The 24,537-nt window shown below is 53.4% G+C and overlaps 1 protein-coding gene across 1 annotated transcript; it reads left to right on the forward strand.

The window, feature by feature from the left end:
- The first annotated feature begins 570 nt into the window (after positions 1-570).
- Positions 571-24,537, forward strand: EVPL (envoplakin). Its single transcript, XM_041409219.1, has 22 exons — positions 571-644; positions 6,662-6,761; positions 7,549-7,703; positions 8,375-8,498; positions 9,679-9,804; positions 10,049-10,087; positions 10,823-10,984; positions 11,558-11,665; positions 12,277-12,372; positions 12,611-12,736; positions 13,557-13,703; positions 13,848-14,002; positions 15,296-15,393; positions 15,901-16,082; positions 16,791-16,969; positions 17,381-17,519; positions 18,065-18,258; positions 18,588-18,738; positions 19,325-19,408; positions 19,494-19,604; positions 20,220-20,312; positions 21,088-24,537. Exons 1-22 carry the CDS (start codon positions 571-573, stop codon positions 24,535-24,537), a joined length of 6,093 nt encoding a protein of 2,030 aa, XP_041265153.1.

Below are 24,537 nucleotides of genomic sequence, written 5' to 3' on the forward strand. Positions count from 1 at the left end.
GGGCCACCTTGTGCTGAGCCTGGGCCAAAAGTTTGCTGGTCTGAGAATAGTTCTGAGAAAATGCTGGACTGAAAATGTTCTGAGAGTCGCTGATTCCCAAACTGCTGCTGCCACCTTGGAAAACGCTTGGTTGGCTTTGTCCATGGGGATTCAGCTGCTCTGTAGCATTTTAAACAGATGCTGCAAGGAGATGCTTTAAAATGTGCCTCAGTGGCTGCAGTGCACTCCCTGCAAGTGGTGTTCCCAGGCTTTTCCTGCCTGCAAAGTGCTCTCTGTCCCTCTGCTGGGAAGCTGCTGCTCGGCTCTGGCTCTGTGAGCCCGAACACTCTCCGAGCCAGGGCGAGGTCTCCCGTTCTCCCTCTGGGGCTCTGCTCTTTCCACCCTAAACTGGTTTTTCGAGTCATTTTTTCAGAGGTGCCTCCATCTCTGCTGCTGCTGCTCACCTGCGTTCGGGGAGGAGCCTCCCAGGAGCTGCTCTTTACTGAGTGCTGTCCTTCCATCCCGACACACCGGAGCGGGGAGCCACCACACCCGAGCAGAGCCCGGGACAGCAGCTGGGACCTGGCCAACATGTTCAAGGGGGTGGGCAAAAGCTCCCCGAGCAGGAGTTCCCCCAGCAGAGGCTCCCCTGTCAAACCGAGCAAGTAAGTGTGACCCCTCTCTCGCTGTGTGTCAGTGCTGTGTGATGTGACCCCTCTCTCTCTCTCTGTGTGCTGTGACCCCTCTGTGCTCTGTTGTCCTCTCTCTGTGTCTGTCCTGTGTGACACCTCTGTGTGTGTGTGTGTGCTCTGTTACCCTCTCTCTGTGTATGTGTGCTCTGTTACCCTCTCTCTGTGTGTGTGTGCTCTGTTACCCTCTCTCTGTGTATGTGTGCTCTGTTACCCTCTCTCTGTGTGTGTGTGCTCTGTTACCCTCTCTGTGTGTGTGTGTGTGCTCTTTTACCCTCTGTGTGTGTGTGTGTGTGTGTGTTCTGTTACCCCTCTGTCTCTCTCTGTGTGCTGTGTGACCCTGGGGGATGACAAGGGATGGGTGATCCCTGTTTTTTCAGCCACCCTAATTGCCATCCCCCTGTGGAGCAGCAGAAGGTTGGGGTTTGCTGGGAGCTGATACCAAAATGTGCTGCCTGGCTGCTGTCCTTGTCCCTGGTGGGCTTTGTGTCCCTCCCCAGCAGCGTCCTGCAGCCCCTGGGCTGTGCTCAGAGCTGTGGTCATTGAGCAGGGAGGTGCAAAAAAAGCCCCTTTTGGGCAGGTAGGAGCAGGATAAAAGCAGCCTCTGTGCTTGGGTGGAGCTGGGTGTGCTGTGAAGCAGATCCCAAGCTGGGTCTGAGATCCCGGGATTCCCTGGCTGTGTGAGGCTGCTGGGATGCTGCCCTGGGATCCCTGGAGAAGGATGCTGAGCTCAGGGGGTGGAGATGAGGGGGTGGGTTTGCTGGTGGCTGCTCTAACCCAGCCTGGGACAGGCCAGGTCTCAACGCTGAGTTTGCCTCTTTCAGACCTGCTTGGAACCCCCTGCTCTGGTGGAAGGTGTCCCTGGCCATGTCTTTAAGGTCCCTTTCAGCCCAAACCATCCTGTGGTTCTATGAAGAGTTCCCTTGGTTCTGAGGGAATGAGATGTGTGATGCTTCCTGAGGATCAGGGACTCCTCTGGGAGGGAGCACTCCTGCAGGGACATCTCAGCCCTCCCTCCAGCTCCTCTTGTTAAATCAGGATTATTTTCCACCTTCCTCAGCAATTTTGCATGTTGTAGGGTTGGTTGATTCCAGGGGAATTCTCTGCCCTGACATGTTTGTAAGCTGAGGAAGCAGCCAGGGGGGTTGTGCTGAGGAAAGGGGACATGCAGGGGGTGCTGGCCACATCTCCTGGGGCCACCAGCAGCGCTCCAGGACAGTGTGTGTGTGTGTGTGGGGACACCTGGGGGGTCACAACACGGTGCTGGCCCCAGCTGTGCTGTTGGGGGCCAAACCCCGGGTCAGCCAGCAGCCACTGAGGAGGGGGAGCTGGGCAGGCAGAGGGCCCGGGGACAAGGTGACCCCTCAAAAGCTGGGACTGCCCAGGGGATGTCAGGAGCTGGAGCCCTGCCATGGGAAGCTCCAGAGGAGGTGAGAATGCACAAACTCATCTCAAAGGCAGCTCTGGGGGCTCTCTGAATACCCAGCTTTGCCTGGGGCCTGGCTGCAGTGAGGCACCTCCCCAGCAGCCCCGGAGCTGTGTCAGGCTCTGCTTTATTCAGCCTCACTAATGCAATCTCTGCACCTCCCCAGCCAGCTCCCACAGCAGGCTGGGGATTTCTCAGGAGCCTGCAGAGGGTTTGGGCAGGCTCTGCCCCAGCATGAACCCCTCAGAATAACTGGAGCTGCATCCCAGCAGACCTCACAGCTTTTCCCATGCAGGATGGAGGCTGGAGCCAGGAGCACAGCAATTCCTGAGCTGGCTGTGCTTGTTTCAGGAGGCAACAACCATCAGACACAGCCTCATTTGCTTGGCCATGGCCTGGGGCTTGGTCAGTGCCCAGAGCAGCTGAGAAAATGAAGGTGGATGAGTTGTCTTGAGAGCAGCCACCAGCACACGCTCTGCAGATGGCCCCAAGAAAATGCTGGTGGCCTGCAGCTTTTCTTGGTGGCCCCAAGGCCAGAGCCTCAGCAGCAGCTGTTTCCCTGTCTCTGGGGTTCATAATGAGCAGCTGGACCCCCACAGAGGGCTCCTGGTCCCTGGGGCTGTGGTGTTGAGCCTCCTGTCAGGGCCCTTTGCTGTCTCACCTTGGTGGATGCACCCCGGGGAGGGAGCAGCAGCACAGCTTTGTGCCCGAGGAGCTTCCTGGATGTGCCCTGCTCCAGGTGGAGGCACTGCAGGGCTGAAAGGGAAAACCCTTGGGAAGGTGGAATTGAATTGGATCTGGCTGGACTGGCTGTGCCTGGGTGTGATTCTGACAAAGGAGGGGGATAGCAAGTCATCTCCTGGGATTTAAGTGTCTCCTGGGATTGCTGCTTTTCCACCATCTCCCTCTGCTGCTGCCATCAGTCTGGAGCAGTGTGGACCCTGGGGACAGGCAGGGGGTCAGGTACTAACCCACAACTGGCAGAGGTCAGGGATCTGCTGGAAAATCAAAATGTGCCAGGACTTCTGTGTGTGTCAGGGAGAACAGACCCAGCCTTGGGCCCTTTTCTGTCCCCATGAGGAAGGGACAGAGGGGTCAGGGACTGCAGTGGGTGGTGCTGTGGTGCTGCCCAAAGTGCCCTGGCAGGAGTGACCAGGACAGGGACAGTCCTGCTGCTGCTGGGAGACACCATCCCTTCTGTGCAGCTGGGCTGTCCAGGAGGCAGAAAGTGGTAGGAGAAATGAACCAATTAATAATGCTAATAATAGTGCTGTGCCTCTCCTAGGCATGAGATGGCCCTAGGGAGGAGGCTGCCCTGGCTGCTGAGCAGGAGGAGCAGGAGGAACTTTGCCCAGCCTTGCTCTCAGCCATCCCGGGGCTGTGGTTGTACCATGCTCTGTGTGTGGGGCTGGACCCGAATTTCGGGGGGCTGGGGGGTGTCCAACATGAGCTGGTGGCTGCCTGTGTCCCACCTGAGGCCAGGCTGCCTCTGTGCAGCCCAGATGTCAGCACGATCACCCTGAAATGCAGGGCCCAGCTCTGGCTGAGGGAGAGCTCCTGCCCAGGGGCAGCAGGGATGGGCAGGGGGACACCCTGAGGAGGGACAGGGGGACACCCTGTGGAGGGACAGGCAGGGGGACATCCCGAGGAGGGACAGGGATGCATCCACAGGCTGCGTGGATGGGTGTTTGCACAGACTCCTCTCAGCACACCCCTGCTGCTCCTGTGATGATGTTCTCCAGGAATCATCCCCATTTCCCTGAGAACCAGGCTGTTGGTCTCCAGCCTCAGGTGCTCCATGCAGCACAGGCTGGGATGGGCTGAGTCCCTGTGACCATAAGGTTGCTGCCATCTTTTCAGTCCATAGATTTGTTGTGGCTCAGCCTAAATAAAGCAGATTCCTGTGCCCAACCTTAGGAGTTAAGGAATGGAGTGCCCTTCAACTAGAAAGGGAGTGCCAGCAGGAATAAACAGAATTTTTGTTGATCTACCATCCCTGGGAAGGATGGATCCTCGCTTCTCCCCTCCTGGAGCAGCACAGAGTTATCCACAGCCAGGGAGGAACTGGGATGGGCTCAGCCAGGACACCATCCACGCTCTGTAGGATTCAGGCAGACCTCCTGGGGGGATGATGCTGTTCCCGGTGCTCGGGAGAGGCTCCGGCCGGGACAGCGGCCAGCCCAGCCCGTGACTCACATCTCCTCCCTGCGCACAGAGCCCGGGCAGGAAATTTGGGTGGTGCTCAAGTATTTGCTCATGGGACACCACCTCATTCCAGGCGTGTCAGGGATGAGTGGGAGGTTGTGTAACCTCCTGGGGAGGGGGAACCTCCGAGAGCTCCAGCCTGCTGCACGCTCAGGCTCGCAGGGAACCGAGCCCTGTGCTGCTCCCACCCACCCTGTGCATCTCCCTGGGCACTGCAGGTTACACCGGGAAAGGGCATGGAGTAGGAGGGATGATTAACGGGATATTAAACGCAGGCTGTAGCAGGGAAGGATGCTTTGGTGGTGATGGATGCGCTGCTTGGGCTCCAAGCAGCGCATCCCTTCCTAATCCCTGGAATTAGACCCGGAGAAGCGAAGCGGCGCTGCCCAGCTCAGCAGTTCCCTTTCACTTGCTGATGAGCACTGCAGGCATGGCCGGGAGATGCTGCCAGCCCCAAACCTGGGGCAGCTGAGAGCTCCACGCTTGGGAAATGAAACACAAGGGAGGGGCTGGGGAAAGGGCACAGGAGGACGCTGGGAGCAGGAGCGCTGGGGCTGAGCTCGCTTCCAACGGGAGCTGTGGCACCCGAGTGCTTGGCTTGGGGTGACCACCGCACTCCCTGGCGTGTCAGGGTCACTTGGGGCTGTAATAAATGAACATCCCAGCACATGTTCCAGCCTTTGGAATGAGCTGTGGGACAGCCAGAGCCACGAGTAGGAGGTGGAGCAATGGCAGAGCTGTTAAGGGAATAATTTCCCCCATCCTTTGTGGATTCAGGGGCTTGGAAGGAAGGCATGTGGCTAAGGGCAGATATGGTGGCTCTGCTGCAGGACATCACCTTTCTCCTACCTTCTTCTCCCACCAACCTGCCCTGAAGAAGTGTCCCCCACTCCAGCTGACCCCCAGTGATGTCCCATTGCTGCTGCTCACTCTCCTCCTGCTCTCAGCTGCCAGCACCAGCACACAATGCACTCAGCTCTGCTGGACTTTGTCCCCTCAGCAGCATTCCAAGGCTCCATCCCTGGTGATGCTGTCCCTCCCCACCCTGCTGCCCCTGCCCACATCCTGGCAGTGCTGTGCTCTCCCTGCCTGCAGGGCAGGGCCAGCACTGTCCCCAAGGGCAGATGCTGTTAGAAACAACAGGACACAGGGACAAAGGTGGCACCGAGGACAAAGGTGGCACCGAGGTTTGTGCTTCCTTGTCCACAGGGAGCCTTGGGAGCCATCCCATGCCTGGCTGGGGCTTTGGATCCAGCTCTTCCAGCAGGGCTGCTCGTTCCCAAGGGTGGTGGTGGCACAGGGGCTGTGATGGCACTGTTGGTTGTGTGGTGGCACTGAGGTGACAGCAGTAGGGAATGGAGCCCCAGTGGAGCCCCAGTGGGGCAAGGAGGGCTGGTAGGTGTGCCATGGGCTTGGGAAATTGGAGTCTGGGAATCACAGGCTATCCTGAGCTGGAAGGGACCCATAGGACCATCGAGTCCAACTCCTGGTCCTGCACAGGACACCCCAAGAATCCCACCATGTGAGAATATTATCCAAACACTCCTTGAGCTCAGACAGGCTCAGTGCTGTGACCTCCTCCCTGAGGAGCCTGTTCAGTGCCTGAGCACCCTCTGGGTACAAAACCTTTTCCTCATATCCAACCTAACCCTGCCCTGACTCAGCTTCCTGCTGTTCCCCAAGCTCTGAAAACACCACAACAGCCTCCAGCACCCAGAGGGTCTTGTGGTCTGCACAGCAAGTCCTTGTCCCCTGCAGCCCAGTCTTGGGGTGGCACTGGGCTCTCCAGTGTCTCACTGGGCCCAGCTGTGGAGAGCTCCACATGGACCAGGATGGCAGCTCTGGGTCGGGCTGAAGGCCACCTGTGCCAGCAGCACCCAGGGGAGCACCTCCAAACAGGGTGAGCATGTTGTGCTGCCTCTGCAGGGTGCTCCCCTGGCCTCCAGCCCCCTCTGGCTTTGGGTCTTCCAACCCCGCACTGGTGCTTTTGGAAACCCTACGGCAGGTTTTGCCCTATTTTTTTCCCCCCTTTTGTTTTCCCCCCTCTGATATTTTTTTGAATCCACACAAAATTTTGAGCACCTGCAGCAAGGAGTTGTGCAGAGGGGCTGGGTGGTGGCAAAATCCCAGCAGCACTGACTCTGAGCACAGCAGCTCTGTCCTTCTCTGGCTGAGGGCAGCAGCAGGCACTGACCACTTGTGTGTGCCCCTGCCCTTGGCCACAGCTCAGGCTCTTTCCTGAGAGACCCAGTGGCCACGGGGGAAAGGGATGAAGGACCAGGCCTGGGACAGGTCCTGGGCAGGGATGGAGGGGGTGAGCTTTGCTCTTACTCACCCATCTGCTTTGCTGTTCCCTCTCTAGGTCCTCCACAAATGAGCTGGCTGTGCTCATCTCCCGCATGCAGACAAATGCTGACCAGGTGGAGAAGGACATCCTGGAGACTCAGTCCAGACTCAAGCAGGTCACTCGTGGCAGGGGGTGGTGGGAGGTGAAAGGCTTTGCCTAGAAATGCAGTGTCTAGGACAACACCCAAACCATGAAGAAGGTGAAGTCGGACCAGCCTCTGCCCTAAAACCTCCATATTGCTTTATATGTATTACTATATTCTACAACCTTAAACTCTTAATTTTCCACCCTGTGGTATTTCACACTTCTAATCAAACTACACACCCACAATCCCAGGGCTATCAATCAATTTTGGAAGCCTCCTCCACATCCTCAGGTCAAATGCACTGTTCTCCTGGGGGTCAGAGTCTGTCAGCACAGAAAGCCCAAAACTCTCAGCATCCAGGGCTCCGACAGCTCAGCTGTCTGCTCTGTGTGTGCTGCTGCAGGTTTGGGGGCTGGCTCGAGGCTGGGGAGGAACAGACACTCCACAGAGCCTCCCAGCCCTGGGGCTGCATCCCGAGGCTTCCCAGATTCCTTCTGCTCGGTGCCTGAGGCTTTGCACAGCCCGGGCTGTCTCACCTGTGGCAGCACAGCCCCGTGCCCTGGGGCTGCATCCCAAGTCTTCCCAGATTCCTTCTGCTCGGTGCCTGGGGCTTTGCACAGCCCCGCGCCCCCAGCAGCCCCAGAGGCTGCCAGCCTGACCCACAAAGCCCCTGGCAGGGAAGGAGCTGGGGCAGGAGGCTGCAGGGCTCCTCTGTGGATGCTGTGTGTGGATCCAGAGCCTCTGTGCTGGCCAAGGGAAGTGTTGTGAGGTGCCTGTGGTCCAACCAGGCTTTCTCCTCTGTCTCCCCGGCCTGCAGGACTCCAGCAATCACCAGAAGAACAAGGCTTTTGAATTCCAGACAGAGAATGCCAGGAACCTGAAGGAAGCTGAGACCCTGCTGAAGGATCTCTTCCTGGATGTGGACCGTGCCAAGAGGCTGAAACATCCCCAGGCTCCTGAGATAGAGAAAGAGTGAGTATGGTGGAGGGACAGGTGTGGTGAGGGCACTGAGCAATGGGAACCTCCTCAGGACAGGGAATGAGCTCCACTCCTTGCCATCAGTGGTAGTTTCACTCTTCTTCCCACAGAGTTTAGCCTTAAAATCATCTTTTCTGCCAATTTATTATATAGATATTGATATGCAGGGTGGATGCCAGACCGATTGCCCAAGAGGCCCCAGCCTTTTGGGATCCTTATAAAAGGTACTAGAAAAATGCAGAGCTAAAACGTGGCCCCACTATCAGGGCAAATCCCTTTTTCCTCTGCCTTCCCTAAAATAAATACCTTTAATGTGGGGCAAGCACAGAGCCAGAGGTGGGCGTTGGAGTGGGAGAAGGGCTTCAGCTGGCTTCTGGTGCTTTGCTCCCCTTCACTTCCAGCCCTTTATGTAGAAATCAGGAGGGAATTTTCCCAGTTGGGAAGGGCAGCCCTGACCTCCCTGCAGCATCTCCTGCAGGCAGTAATTCCTGAGGCATCCCTGGGGATGGAGAGCAGCAGGACAAGTGCTGGACACTGCTGAAGGAGGCCACGAAGGGACATCAAAGCGCCCTGGGCCTCGTGGGTGAAATCTGGGCTCCACAGGGCCCACCTTGTCTCGCCTGCACCCCGAGTGACACGGGCACCTGTGCCTCTCCCCCTGGCAGCATCCAGCAGCTCCATGACCGTGTGACACAGCTCTGTGCCGAGTACCGGGCCCTCTACGAGCAGCTGAACGTCCCCGAGGTGGGGCCCAGGGTGGACTGGGCCAGGATCCTGGACCAAAAGATGGTAACAGCAGCTGGCTTTGGATGTTCTCTCCATCTCCTGCCAGGCCAGATAATGTTTGTTGTTGTCTCTAGGGCTGTGCCAGACACTGCATGCTCAGCATGATGCTGGGATGTTGGAGGGGGTGGGAATAATTCTGTAATAATATTTAAAAATAATGTAATCATATAAAAATAATAATAATATAAAATAATAAATATAAATAGTATAAATAAATATAAATAGTATATGCATGCTCAGTATAATGCTGGGGTGTTGGAGGTGGTGGAATAATTCTGTAATAATATAAAAATAATATAATAATATAAAAATAATAAATATAAATAATATAAATAAACATAAATAATACATGCATGATCAGCATCATGCAAGGATGTTGGAGGTGGTGGGAATAATTCAGTAATAATGTAAATATAATATAATAATCTAAAATAATAAATATAAATAATATAAATAAATAAAAATAATATATGCATGCTCAGCATCATGCAGGGATGTTGGAGGTGGTGGGAATAATTCAGTAATAATATAAAAATAATATAATAATATAAAATAGAAAATTAATACTATAAAATAATATAAATATTATTCTAATGATATATTATAATAATATAATAAAATAATAATAATAATAATAATAATAATAATAATAATAATAATAATAATAATAATTCTGGATGGGAGACAGATTCTCCTTCTACCTCTTAAAACCCTCTGCAGCAACCTCTGAATTAACCTCTTCAGGTTAAGTGTTACCAGAGGGGGATCAGGGAGAGAGTCCTGCTGTGGGATGAAGGGATGGAGAAGGTGATGTCTCCTAGGATTTTACAGCCCTGCCTTTCAGGGTTTCCCACTGCAAGGTTTGGCTGTGTGGAGTTCCCAGCTTGGAGGCAGTTTGGATTCCCCTGAAAGCTGGATGGTGTTTAAGTGCATCCCATGCCTGCCACCGTGGGCAGGGGGCTGGCTCAGCTCAGCTCTGTAGCCCAGGGCTGTGTGGTCTGGTTATCTTTGCCCCTGTGTATGGCTGGGGAAATGGCAACCAACAGCAATGATGGGAAACAACAAAAAATCCCCTCCCTTCCTGCTGGGCTGCTATCAGATAGCAGATCTTTCCATGCCCTGCCTGGGCTTTCTCCCTGAAAAGCCTTTGGCTTTAGTGTCTGCCCTGACTCCTTTTGCACAGAAACAAGTCAATGCAGGGCAGTATGGCCCCGGCATGTCGGAGCTGGAGAAGCAAATAGCTGAGCACAACATCCTCCAGAAGGAGATCGAGGCCTACGGGCTCCAGATCAAGAACCTGCACTCCGGGGTAAGGCCCCCTCCGTCCCCTCCTTGTCCTGTCACTCCCCTGGGGACCCTGCTGGCTGTGTCACTGTCCCATCTGCTCCTCCACACGGAGCACCCTCATTCTGCAGAGGGCAATCAAGGAGGTGGCTCCTTGATTCCCCAAATCAGTTCATCAGCATTCACCACAAGTTTTGCTAACTGCTTTTCTTTTTTCTTTTTTTTTTTTTTTTTTTCACCTCCTTGGTCTTGGCTGTGTTGTAATCCAGGATGTGGCAGATTTAAAAAGCCAGTACAAGGACTTGCTGGTAAGGTTCTCAGTGGTTTTCCGAGCAGATGGGGTCTTACAGCAGGGTAACACCATCCCTGATGAGCAGGGAACACCCAGTTCAGAACAGGAGCCACCCCTGGGCTTGCACAGTGAAGTTCTGTCCCTCACATCATCTCTCCATTTCCTTCCCTCCTTGGGATAGGTGTAAATTGAAAGAACTCTGTCCTCAGGGCAGTGCAGAGGGTGAGATCCATGTCTCTGCTCTTCATGGGTCATGGACCTGCAGTTTCTCTGTGTCCATGAGCACAGGGACCAGAAGGCACCAGGAAATCCAGCCCACACACTGTTCCAAATCAGGATTGCAAATGTGGAGGCTTGTCCTGATCCCTAACAAGTCTTCCAGAGAGGAAACGAGCAGCCAGAGCAAAGAAGTGGCCAGGAAGAAAGTCCTGGGGTTACCCAGCTGGGCCCATGAAGCTGATGCTGAAAATGGGACTTGTGAGAAATACAGCAGAGCTGGGCCAGCTCTGAGACTGCCCCAGGCACCAGCCCACACCTGGGATTCTGGTTAGACAAACACATCTCGTCTGTGAGGAGGGAAAGGGAACAGCAGCCCCATCAGATAAGAGTCAGTGGTGGCAGATTTCTCACCAAGGTTTCTGGGAATCTCCTGCTGGATGTGCAACAGGAGTGGGGTCCTGGGGAGGAAGAGGAGGAGGGGAAAGGGAACCCCAGGCTGGGCACTGACACTCTCTGTCCTGTGTGTGAGCAGAAAGCTTCCATCTGGCGAGGGCAGAGCCTTGGCAGCCTCTACCACCACCTGCAGGGCTGCACCAAGGAGCTGGGCTACCTGACAGAGCAGCAGACCAAGATCCTGAAGCAGGACTGGAGTGACCGGATGATGGATGTGCAGAGCGTGCGGCGCGAGTACGAGGTGAGCCCTCGGCGTGTCCTGCCCCTGAAAGGCTGGCCAGGCCTGGCACAGGGGACCTGCAGGGTGCATCCCAGCCTCCTGCACACACACCACCAGCCCTGAGCATGAGGCTTTCCAAAACAGAAGGGGAAGAGCCCCCTGGGTCCGTGCTGGAATTAGGAACGAGCCGCTCTGTGGGACCCCTCCAGTCCCCTGAGCTGGCACGTGGGATCATGCATCAGAGAGCTGCCAGGGGGGCTCTCCATGGTCAGAGAGAAGGGAAGGGCTCAGTGCCACATCAGCCTCAGTGGCCACAGTACAACACCCAGTGACTGCCACGTGCTGGGACACAGAAAATGAGAGGGATAATTGCACAGGAAAATGCTCTTTGAACAAATGCCCTGATGATTTCTGAGGCCCAAATGTGTTTAATTTGTTTTAGCTCTGCCTAGCCCCTTCTGTTTTAAAAAACAAACAAACAAGCAAGGATGTCTGTGCTTTGGGAGCCTCATCTCTGTTATGTTTGGTGCCCCAGGAGACCCCTCTGTGCTCTCTGCATGCTCCCAAGGTCAGAAAGTTTCTTTTCCCCTCCAGGATTTCAAGTCCAATGAGCTGCTCAGCCAGGAGGAGTTTGTGAACCACCTTCAGGACGATGGGGACAGGATGATTGAGCTGAAGCACCCAGCCATCAAACCTATCCAGGTGGGGAGAGGGGGTCCCTTCCCCAGCCCCGTGGAACAATGAGAGTGGTGGGTCAGAGGAGACCCCTTCACCTCTCCCTGCAGCTATGTTGCTCCTTCCTTCCACACTGCTGCACTGCAGCATCTTTCTGCCTGCTCCATCCCTACAGGGAAGCTGAGGGATGTTCAGGGCCTTCACCCTTTCCAAAATTTCCGGCAGGTAGTGGACAACATGTGTGTGCTGGGACCAGCTCTTGCTCACACACAACAGTGCAGCCATCCTCACACCGTTGGGAAGTTCCAGCTTTGACATGGCTTGATTTCTCCCACGTGAAAGCAGCTCCCATCCTCCAAGGCTGGATTTCCAAGCCTGCAGATGCAGTGCCAGGCTGTGGTGGGCTCTCAGTCCCCAACAGCACTGGAGCTGAGACCACTTGAGAAGTGATGGCTGCTCTGTGTGAGCCAGGTCCTTCTCAAGGGCTGTCCTCACTCAGGCTCAGTATCAGCCAGTGCCTGGGCACAGCTTTGTCTCTGCTCTTCCTCTGATCTCTGGCACTTCTGAGGAAAGGAGACCTCTGTGGGGGGAGGTAGGACCAGCTGGAACCCCCTGAGATGTGCTCTGTCCCAACACAGGCGCACCAGGAAGCCTTGAAGAACGAGTGGCAGAATTTCCTGAATCTCTGCATTTGCCAGGAGAGCCAACTGAAAACTGTGGAGACCTATAAGAAGGTAAAAAGCAAATTCATGGGCCATGGCTCTGCAGGTCAGGCCAGAGTGGGCAGGCTGGGAGGAGAGACAGCAAAGGGGTGAGGAAGGGAGACCCTTTGCTTGCACCTAGTAAAGATATTTTGGGGAAATGCTCCTCAAAATAGAATCTTTTAGAGGTGCTGTGAACTGAGAGACCCCACTGGACTTGGGGACAGTGATGTTCCCCCATGTCTGACTGTTTCCCTGCCCACACCTCCAGTTCCAGGATGATGCTGAGGCTGTGAGCCGCTCCCTGAAGAAGATGAGCTCTGACCTGGACACCAAATACAGCAAGTTCAACAAAGACAGCCCTGGGGTGGTGTCAGATCTGCTGCTTCAGTTGGAGGTGGGCCCTTCAGAGCTGGTGGCACCAGCCAGACCTCAGTTAAATCCAAAGTTAAAAACTCCCCAATAAATGAAAAAGGGAAAGGGGAAGAGGTGAGGGAATAATTCTACAGGGATAGCTCACCCCAGCTCTATGCTAGGGAGGGGATCCACACTGCTCACGCTGCCCTGAGATGGCACTGTCCCCATCAGTGACACACAGCCAGGCCCCAGGTCACCATCAGAGTAAAGGAGAAGTGCAGGGAGATGCCATGTGTTGTCCCTAACATAAGACACTTGGATTAGAGGGCCTGGCATCCAAGCAGGGAAAGATCCTCCCATCTCCTCAGCACTCTCATGAGCCAAGGGCAGGGGAGGGAATAAAGAAATCTGACCTCAGGGGTGAGATGCAGATAGGAAAGGAAGATTTGCCCCGGAGAGAGGGAGGGGACACGTTCACCATGGAATCTTCCCAAGTATGCAGCACATTTGGCTCTCAAGAGATGCTGGAATCTTGGTGCTTTCTGACACTGGAATGCAGCCACCTCTTGGCAGGTGTTCCATTTCTGAAAAGGAAAACTCCTTCAGGATATTTGATATGAAAGTGTGGGTTCACCTAAGGTTAACCCAGGCTCAATGGCAGATCTGTGAGCAAAAGAAACTGAGGAGAGTGTTGGCAATGGAAAGGGGAAGAAGGAACATGGGGGGATTGAGAGTGGAGAAACTCCTGACTCCACCCCACAAGGACAGATCACTGGACCCAGCATACCTGCTGTAGTGTGACCCTCCCCTTCCTTCTTCCCCAAACCTGGCCACAACCACTGTCTCCTCTGTTTTTCTAGAACGAGGAGAAGGCGCTGAAGCAGGCAGAGAAGAGCATCACTGACCTGAAGAGAAGGAGCAAAGAGATCAGCCCCCTGAAGCTGCGCAGGACACGTCCCTCTCAGCCCCTCACCCTGGACACCCTCTGTGACTGGGATGCTGGGGAGGTGAGGGCTGGACTAGCAGCACCCTCAGAAGGGACAGAGAACTGGGTTCTTCTCTGGTTGCTCCAGATCTTGGCTCTGTGGTGTGAGGAACTGTCTTAGGGACAGGAAGCCAAGCCTTTCACTGGGTTTTGTGTCCCCTCCCAGGTGCAGCTGACCAGAGGGGACAAGTACACTCTGAAGGACAACAGCAACCCAGAGATGTGGGTGATCCAGAGCAGCACTGGTGTGGTCCAGGAGGCACCTTCTGCTTGTTTCTCCATCCCTCCTCCTGACCTTGAGTCCATAGACAAGGTCAATAGGTGAGTCTGCAGCAGAGACCCTGACCCAAAGAGACATTTGGACTCTCTTGGGTCAGAACCAGCCTGGCTGCAGAGAAACAGCAGCTGGGGACAGGCCTCTCAATTATCCAGTACTAAATCCCTCCTGGTGAGGGGTTTTCCCTGCACGAGGGGTCTTATCCAGGTGTCTACCATTCCTCAACATCCCTGCACAGACCTCACTGTCAATGAGTTTTCTGGCAGTCAGGCTTGATTTCTTCACCCAAACATGTGACTCGCATAGGTTTGACTAAATTCATTGCAGAATCAGTCTGGAGCTTGGGACTTGCCAAACAGGACAGGGTTATCTGTGGAATCTGCTCTCAGCCAGCCCCAGCAGAGGCTGAGCAGTGCTCCCTGAGCCTCTGTGTGGGTTTGCTGCCTGCCTGCTTGTCAGCTCCTGCCGTTCCCACAGGATGGGGCGGTGGTGCAGGAGCTTGGCACTGCCTCTTTAATCATGGCCCCAGGTGTTTGAGTAAATCAGGGCTGCTCAAGTGCTGAGGAAAGGCCACAGCCCAGACTCAGAGCTATGCAGGCATGCCCAGTGAGGGAGCTTGGGTCCCCAGTGCCACGGGTGTGATTGCTTCATTGTGTTGCTCAGTGTGGACCCCTCTTCATGCATCCCAGACTACTGAATATTTTGGATTTATGGGTTTCATGAGTGTTTTAAAATGGAAATTCAGTTCCTCTTCACAGAGGAGCAGCCCTCATCTGACAGCAGCCAGGCAAGCTGGGAATTGCTGGTTTTAGCACACAGTGTTTAGCTTGAACAGTCCACAGCAGAGATGAGAACCAGCCTGGTCCTTCCTGTTCCCCCTCCCTTCTGGTTCCATGAGTCTTTTCTCACCCAGAAATATTTTTTCGTCCTTCCAGCTCTGGCAGATCCCAGCCCTAGTTTCATTAGGCAGGAACCATCCTTACAAGTGAGATGTGGCATTTCTAGTGCAGCAGCAACTTGTACTTTCTCCCTGCAAGGCTGCAAAGCACTGCAGCCATATGAAACACATTTCCAGCTTTGATAGCTTCTGCTGAGAGTTGGAAACACTGGCTTCCTTGAGAGAACTCAGCTGCTCAAACCAACCAGCTGCTCTTGCTGCTGTTCCCTTTCCTAAGGGACATCTCTGAGTTACAACAGGCTGCAGGCTCCGAGCCCTTGAGGACAGCTTCCCTTGCCTTTGGGGACACCTCCCCAGCACAGCCAGGGAGCTGCTGCTGCTGTGAGGGCTCTGTCAGTGCTGTGTCCCTTCCTGGGATGATGCCTTTCCCTGCTCACAGGTTGGAGGGGGAGCTGAACACGGTGAAGCAGAGGCGAGCAGCGGTTCAGAGCACCCTGAGACGCAGCCACAAGGAGCAGGTGCAGCCCAGCCAGCAAGGTTTGTCACCTGGATAGCCCAGCCCTCTCCAGAGGCAGCTCTGGAAACAGAGCACCCACTCGGGGTGGGCAGAGCACCTGCAGCTCACACACAGCAGAGGTCCCTGTGGGAGGATGCCTTCTCCTCCATGGCAAAGACAACCTGACTCCTGTCTCAGCAATTCACTTAAAATCTGCTGCCCTCCTCAAGCCTCTGAGCTCCATCAACATCTGGAGGGTATTTAGGATTTCAGGGGGATGTGCCTATCCAGAAACCTTAATTAAACCTGCTTTGTAATCTGGGTCCCTTGCAGTTCTCTTCCCTAGCTGGGGGCTGTGGGATGAGCAGACAGCCGTGGCTAAATCCCAACCCTGGGTTATCTGTGCTATTCCCACAGCTGCAGTTCAAAGGCAAAGCTGAGAAGGGATGTGTCTGCATGGCAGCACTTGGTTTTATCCCTCCTTTAGAGCTGTAGCTCACCATGGTAGAGCTAAAACCTGGGGATTAACATAAACTGTCTCACTGCAGCTCTGTCCAGGAGCCCTCCAGCAGTCCAGGATGATCCCCAAGCTGACCGGCTCCTCAGCAGCCTGGATCGTGTTGGCAAGGACCTGGTCCAGGTAGAGAAGGAAGTCTTGAACAGAGTGAGGTCTCCTGTGAACTACAGTGACCCTACAGATGACCTTGGCAGGAGGATCAAGCAGCAGCAGGTGAGTTGAGCAGGACCAGGAGCAGTTTGGTAGCTCTGTGTCCTTGGCCCAAAGCAGGACAACATGGAAATAACAGTGGAGAGGACAGCTGGTGCTCCAAAGGAGAAAACCACGCTGCAGATTTAAGGGTTTCAGGCTGGCATGAACCCTTGAAATGGGGCTAAGTGAAACCCTCAGGAAATGCAGGCTCTTCCCTTGGCTCTGGAGCAAGAGGGTCCATTCATTTCAGAGCTGTGGTCCAGGTCCCAGTCCTGGGAAGGCTGTCACCCTAAGAGACTAAAGGATAAAGGGAATTAATCCAAGAGCCAGCTTTGTCTCACCTGATGGGAAGCACAGACTTGTAAAAGTCAGTGAGACAGGAAAAGAGGCAGTGTCCTGGAGCCCCACTCCTTTCCTCTGGGTCAAGGTCTGGGTTTGCAGCATTTCAGCTTGTTACATCTTCATCTGTGGGTACTTACCTGGCTCTGGCAGCAGGATGGGCTCAGGCAGGGAGGTTTTTTCCATCTGTCTATGTGGATCTCTTTCCCACACCCTGCCACTGCCAGACAGCCACAGTCTGGATGGGGCTGTGCCCCAAGGGGCAGCTCCTTGTGAGAGGGGCACCACACCCTGAGCCCCACAGCCAAATCTGCCCCTGAGGGAAACACACTTCCACAGCAGCATTGTTATGGCTGTGTTGGGTGACTGTGCTTCCCTCTGGTGTGCCAGGAAACAACAAAGAAACTTGAGAACCTGGGGACAGCCAAGGATGCCTTGCAGAAGGAGTGTGAGACCTACCTTTCCAAGAAACCCAGCAGCACCTCAGCTTCCCAGCTCCCTGTCACACTGAATGCCCTCAGGAGCAAATACAACGATGTCAATATGCTCTCCAGCCTATACAATGAGAAGTGAGTGATGGGGATGAGGGAAGGAAGTGTCCTTGCACAGGTGTGCCAACACAGAGGCATGACAGAAAATGCTTTTGATCTATATGATCGTTGGTTGAGATCCAGCACAGGTTGGAAACCTCCCATCCATCATCAAAGGACTCCTCTGAAGGAGTTCCTGTGTGTAATTTGTGAGGAGATCCCCTCACCATGGAAAATCCACCACAATGGGTGTGTGTCCCAGCTCTGCTGTGTGGTGTACTGCAACATATCTGACTTGTGAGCAGCATCACGGGGGTGTGAGTGCACATTGCTTGTTCTCTGACATATTGCAGAAGCTTTAATTTTAAGTAAGGTTAAACATCAAAGGAAGAAAAGAAGAAGAGTGGGGTTTCTGTAGCTAACCTTGTCCTTCATTTCCCCCTTTCCCAGGGCTAAGGCTGCCCTGAACCTGGAGACTCAGATTGAGAACACAGACAAGATTGTCAGCACGTTTGAGGCCAAGCTGGCTCAGGACAGCATCATTCCTGCATCCCCCAATGCCCTGCAGGATCGGGCCAATGACCTGCAGGTAGGGGAACATAAGGCTTCTCATCAGGGGGGGATCCCTGAGCTCAGGGACCAGTGTGGGAGGAGCTGGATTTATTTGAGCACCTTGAGGCACCAGCAATGAAGCTTTTGAGGGCTTTTCCCTTGAAGGTTTAATGTTGGTGTTGCAGGCTGACCTGCTCTCACTGGACAGGAAAATGCTCTGTCCCTCTGTCCCTCTGTCCCTGCCTTTGCAGTCCCTAAAATACCTCATGACCCCCTTAGCATCCAGTCTCTGTTGCTCTGCCTCACACCTCTCCCTAATCTTTCCTGCTCCCAATCTCCTTGCCCCATCCGTGGTACCCACAGTGACCTGATGTTTTGCCTTCCCCAAAACTTCTCAGTGCACTGTCCAAGCCACCTTGCTTCCCAGCTTCCCTGGTGAATAAACCTCACTGCTCCACCTCACAGGACACTCAGAGAGCCTGGCCAGCCCCCGGTGCTGCCCAGTCAGTGACACATCAGGGAGGGTGTTTGGGTGTTCTCTGACTGGTGCAAACACAAGGTGTCTTTTTTTCTCCCCTGCAGAAGATGAGGCGGGACCTGGTGGCCCAGGAGGATTGTGTGCTGAGGCTGAACCGGGGGCTCAAGGATGCTGAGCACAGCTGCAGTGCTGTGCAGAACAACTTCCAGGAGTACTGCCCCGACCTGCCCCGGCAGAAGCGGGAGGTGCAGCTCCTCAACGACCGCTACCACGCCGTGGCCGACCAGCTGGATCAGCGGTGAGGAGCTGGGGGGCATCCCTGCCCCTCCAGCTAAGGGGGACTGGGGCAGGGCCAGAGCCCTGAGTGTGTTCTTCATTGCAGGACCCTGATCCTGACCCCAGTCCTGTAATCTTGAGGACCAGGAGTGTACTTCTGTGTAGTTGCCACCTTCCTATTCACAGCACAGGCTCTGAGCTTCCAGAGTTGTGCTCCCCACTTGGGCATCAGCTGTCACCTCCTCGTTTTTGTTGTCTTGGTGTTTGTTGTGGTGACATTTTCACCTTTCAGCTTGCGCATGACTCTTTGCCCTTCCCCTTAATGTTCCTGTCCACTTTTGTGCTGTGCAGAGAGAAGACCCTCAGGAACATCAGCCTCACCTACCAGCAGTTCCAAAACTCCAACGAGAACCTGATGTTCTGGATGAACAACCTACCCAAGCACCAAGTGAAGACCACTGATGGGCCAAGCCAGATCAATTACAAGCTGCAGGCACAGAAGGTGTGTTCCAGGGCAAGAGCAGCCTGGAACTTTACAGGGATGGGGCAATTTGCTTGTGAACAGCACATGCAAAATAGTACCAGCCAGCTCCTAGCTGTGTGCTCCCCAACCACAGTGAATGAGCTAGAGAAGGATTGCAGCCCACAGACAGTGTTACCTGGTGTATCTCACCTTGCTGGGTTTATCTACAGTGCTGGTGTCCTCATCTGTGCCAGTCACCTCCAGGCTGAAATCTTCTCCACAGAGAGGACACTTTCAGATCCTGAAATATTGCACCTCTGGCTGAGATGTTGTGTCCAAGTCCTACTTTTTTTCTCTCCTTGAGCAGACTCTAAGCTCACTAGCTCAGACAAGAAGTTGTGGAGGTCTCTGTGTTGGCTGCTATTTATCTTATTTGTGATAAATCAGTGTGGGAAGTCCTAGGCAAGTTATGGCACAGCTGAGATACCCTAAAACCCTGGAGACTCTTCCGAAATGTCTTCCTGTTTCCACCATTCCCTCAGCTGACCTGATTCTCTAGGCTGCAAGAGTATTACTGGGCAGCTGGATTTCAGTGTGTCCTTAACACCACGTGTGTTTCCTGCAGAGGCTGGTGGAGGAGATCCAGAGCAAGGAGCCTGAGAAGAATGCCCTGATCAGGCTGTCCCAGAACGTGCAGTCCACACTCAATGTAAGGATGGGTTCTCCCATTTTTCACTCCCTTAGCATTTCACCCAAGAGATCCCACCTGATTCTCTTGTGTCTGCTCTGAACAGGACTATGAGCTTGAAGCAGGCAAATACAGCTCTTCTCTGGACCCTTCCCTGACTGACTCTGCTGCAAAGAGGCTGCGTGTGACCCCCCTGCAGGAAAGCATCCAGGCCCAGGTAAAATGTTAAGATGAAGACACAGGAACCATTGTCCAGCTCATTACCCATGCCCCAATGTCCTCTGCAAGGTCTTAATCCACTCTTACAGCCACCAATGATTATGGTCCTAATCCCAAGTTGGAGTCCTCAGGGATCCTTTGTCCCTGGGGCAAAGCAGCATGTGAGATCCTGAATTAGGGCTGTGCCTGGTACCTTTGGTTGAGATTGCTGGTGTTGCCTCCTCACCACATTGTGTATGAAGATAAAACTTACAGGGTGGGTGTGTGGGGAGAGGAAGAAGCCAGAGCTCCTCTATGCTCTTCTCAGTTACACCCCAGTTCTCCTGCATCACCTTGAGGCTTTTGCCAGCTGCTCTCAATCTATGGATTTGGAAGACTGGGCCCTGTGTAGGCCTGCAGGCATCTAGCAGCATTCAAATAACAGGAACAGGCTCTCCTGCAGGAATCCTTAGACTCTGTGTCTCTCTAAAGAGTCAGATGGGAAGACACTAATCTCTAGAACTGTGACATACACAAAAGTGGTCCAGGTGAAAGGAGGTGTGGCAGAGTCTGCCATGCAACAGAGCTGTGTCTGGGTGAGGGCACAAGGCTCTCAGAACTCTTTCTTTTGCAGGAAAATGATGTCACCAAGCTCTACATGGAGCTGGCAGCAGAAAATAAACAGCAGCTCAGCAGGCTGGAGTTTGCCAAGAAGATTGTTGAGAAGGTACCAGCTTACAGCTCACTGCAAGACTGGGGTACTCTAGACTGGGGCTCAAATCTGCTCAGCCTGGGGCTCCCCCATCCCTCCCTGAGTCTCCACATCCAGGTGTGAGGAAGGACAGGAATGGAAACCCCTCTGAGAAAAAGACAACAAGAAACCACAGTTTCACTGACACTGATCTTGGGTTGTGACTCCCATCACCTCTGGAGGCCCTCACCTCATTACTGAAGCTGTAGTTTATCCTTGGAAGAAAAAAATAGGGCTTTTAAGTCAAATTCTCTTAGCCATAGACTAACCATCACAGACTGACAATTTCAGATTTGGTTTGTGGGTGTGGCTGGAATTTAGTGCTCACAACCTTCTAGAAACACTTCAAAGCCATAGGATTTTTACACCTATCTAAGGTTGAATGACCTGTAGGAAAGGTCTTCAGACTGGGTGACTTTTAGTGGGTTCAGGAAGCAGAGAGTTTAAGCTGGGGACTGGCTGTGATGCTCTCCCTCAGCTGCAGATATAGGAAGGCAGCACAAAGCACCTCTGTGGGTTGCTGCAGCATCTCCATCTGAAGGGGAAGACCCACCAAGTCAGTTGTTTGAGATGATGGGATTGTGTCATCACTTTCCATTTACAAACAGCCTTATCTGAAGACTGTCTGAGGATTCTGTGCCAGTTTTGTCTCCCACCATGCCATGTCATTTAAAAGGTCTCTGAGACACCTTAAAAGATTGGCTTGGTTTGCCTGCATTTTTAAAATTATTTTTTATTTTTTAATTTGCAGAAGGAAGTGCATGAAGACATTGAAGCTGTACATGAGCAAACCCAGAAAGCTGAAAACAAAGCCACAAGAAGCAGGGAATCTGAGGGGTTGAAACTGCAGCTGGAGGATGAAAGGAGGAAAGTGGCCAGGATTGAAGAGGACCTGGAGGAACACAGAAACAAGTTGCTGATGTTGAAAACTCAGAAGCCTGTTGAAAGAGTGGAAGAAAAAGAGGTGATTGAATACTACAGAGATCCACAGGTGGAGAGCAACCTGTCTAGGATGGTACAGCAGATTGAAGAGGAAGGCAGAAAGAGGCAGAGCCTGCAAGAAGACATTGATGTGATGAGCCGTAAGCTTGCCCAGATGGAGAGTGAGAAAAAGGTCGCTCCTGCCCAGCTCCTCACCAAAGAGATCACAAAAATTGAGAAGGATCCAAGCCTGGATGGCCAAGCAGCCAGTCTTCGTCAGGAGATCAAGCATCTCCAGGAGGAAAGCTTGGCTGCTGCTTCTGAACTTGAGCAGCTTAAGAGGGAGCTGCACATGCTGGAGAGAAAGCAGCCTAACATCCGAGAGAAAGTGGTGGTGAAGGAGCTCATCAAACTGGAGAAAAACCCTGAAATGCTGAAATCTGTTAGGACCCTGCAGTTACAAATTGATGAGGAATCCTTCAAAAGGAAGTCTGCAGAAGAAGCGATAGTGAAAGTGAAGAACAAGATTGAGGAGGTGGAAAGACTGATTGAAACAGCAGAACCCAAAATTATTGTTAAGGAGGTGAAACAGGTAGAGCAGGACCCAGAGTTATTGAAAGAGACTTCCAAGCTGAAAACTCTGATTGAAGAAGAGAGGAGCAAAAACTTGATGCTGACAGGTGAGCTGGAAGAGCTGCAGACCCAGTACAGCATTGCAGAGAAGAAAAAGCCCAGGATAGAGGTAAAAGAGAGGGTCAACGAGATCTTCCTGGTGGACCCTGAAACAGAGCGGCAGATTGCACACCTGAAAAGGCAGCTCCAGGAGGTCACTCTGAAAAGGACAAAGGTTGACAGTGAAGTGGAAGAGGCCTTAGCAGAGCTCAAAGTCCTGAGGTCACAAAAACCAGAGGTGGAGTTTAAGGAGGTCATAGAGGAGGTGGTGAAACATGAAAAGAGTCCAGAGATTCTTAGAGAAATTGACAGGCTGAAAGAGCAGCTCAATGAACTTGTGAACACCAACGGTAGGACCCAGGAGCAGCTCATTAGGCTGCAGGGAGAAAGGGATGAATGGAGGAGGGAGAGATCCAAGGTGGAAACCAAGCTGGTCAACAAGGAAGTCATCCGATACGAGAATGATCCACTCTTGGAAAAAGAAGCCGATCGGCTGCGTCAGGAGGTGCGTAACATGTCCCAGAAGAGGAGAGCTGCAGAGGATGCCATCTATGACCTGCAGAACAAATACATGCTACTGGAGAGGCGGAAGCCAGAGGAGAAGGTGGTTGTTCAAGAGGTGATACTGACCCAAAAGGATCCAAAGCTCCGAGATGAGCACAGCAGGCTGAGACGCAGTCTGGACGAGGAGGTGAGCAACAGGCGTCGCCTGGAACGCGACGTGCAGCAGGTTCGTGTGCTGGTGGAAGAGCAAGAGAAGTTGCTCAACTTTCAGGAGGATCGAAGCAAGAGGCTTGCACTGGAGAAGGAGATGAGACAAATTACACTGAGAATAAAGGAGCTGGAGGAGAGCCCAGCCCCAGTGCAAGAAAAGATCATTATGGAAGAAGTGGTCAAGCTGGAGAAGGATCCAGTCCTGGAACAATCTGCCAGCAACCTGCGCTTGGAGCTGGACCGGGAGAAGATGGAGGTGCTGAACTTGCAGAGAGAATGCAAGAACCTGCAGGTGCAAGTTGATGTCCTGCAGAAAACGAAATCCCAGGAGAAGACCATCTACAAGGAGGTGATTCGAGTGGAAAAGGACAGAGCACTGGAGAGTGAACGTGCACGCATCTGGGAGCTGCTGAGCAGGGAGAGGGGAGCCAAACAAAAGGCAGAAGAGGAGGTACGGCGGCTCCGGGAGAAGATCGAGAGAGCTGAAGGCATGAAGAGGACATGGGCTCGTGAAGAGACGGAGCTGCAGAAAGCCAGGAACCTGGCAATCCAGGAGAGAGCCAACTTGGAGAGTGAACTGCGGGAGCTGGAGAGGAAGAAGCAGCAGAAAGTCCTCTTCCTTCGTGAGGAATCCAAACTGCTCAGCCAGCGGACTGAGAATGACAGGCAGAAGAAGAAGCAGCTGGAACATGAGGTTTCCCTGCTGGAAGCAGACATTCTTAGGGAGAAGGACCAGATCTACAACAAGGAGAGGTTCATTCGGGATCTCCAGTCAAAGGTCAACCGTGAGGAAATCAATCATGAGACCCAGATGAGAGAGACGAACCTCTCCACCAAGATCTCTATCTTGGACCCTGACACAGGGAAGGACATGTCCCCTTACGAAGCCTATAAGAGAGGTATCATAGACAGAGGCCAGTACATCCAGCTGCAAGAGCTGGAGTGTGACTGGGAAGAAGTCACCACCTTGGGCCCAAATGGGGAGATCTCTCTTCTCCTTGACAAGAAAAGTGGGAAGCAGTATTCCATTGATGATGCTCTAAGGCTGAGGAGGATCACAAAGGAAGAGTACCAGCTGTACCGGGATGGCAAGATTCCCATCTCTGAATTTGCCTTGCTGGTGGCTGGGGAAACCAAGCCTCCCTCATCCCTCTCAATTGGCTCCATCATCTCCAAATCCCCACTCACGTCACCCACCACCCACCAAACCCAAACCTTCTTCCCCCCAGCCTCACAGAAGGGCATATGTGATGACACATCCCCCATTGCCGGGGTGTATGACACCACCACCAACACCAAGTACAACATCAAGACTGCCGTTGCGAAGAAGCTGCTCGATCCCATGACAGCTCAGAAGCTCCTGGAAGCCCAGGCTGCCACGGGAGGCATCATAGACCTCATTTCCAAGGACCGGTTGTCGGTGCATAAGGCGATTGAGAGGGGGCTGATTGACAGGACCTACATGCAGAGACTCCTCAATGCCCAGAAAGCTTTCACAGGCATTGAGGACCCAGTGACCAAGCGAAGGCTGTCTGTGGGGGAAGCAGTTCAGAAGGGTTGGATGACCAAAGACAGTGCTTTCCCCTACCTGCAAGTCCAGCATCTAACTGGAGGGCTCATCGATCCCAAGAAAACTGGTCGCATCCCTGTGCTGGAAGCTGTCCAGACGGGGATGATAACGAGCAACCTGGCCAATAGGCTCCAGGATGAGTCCAACTATGAAAAAGATCTCATTGACCCTGTCACTAAAGAGAAGATAAATTACAAGGAGGCCATGGCCCTCTGCCAGAAGGATTCTCTGAGCCACCTGCTGCTGCTCCCGGCCGCGTCGGAGGGGTATCAGCGGTACCACCAGGCGAGCCGTTCCCCCAGGCTCTCGCGGTTCAGGCATTGA

Source organism: Onychostruthus taczanowskii, unplaced genomic scaffold (assembly GCF_017590055.1).
Source record: "Onychostruthus taczanowskii isolate IOZ18803 unplaced genomic scaffold, ASM1759005v1 scaffold30, whole genome shotgun sequence".
Classification (NCBI taxonomy): Eukaryota; Metazoa; Chordata; class Aves; order Passeriformes; family Passeridae; genus Onychostruthus; species Onychostruthus taczanowskii.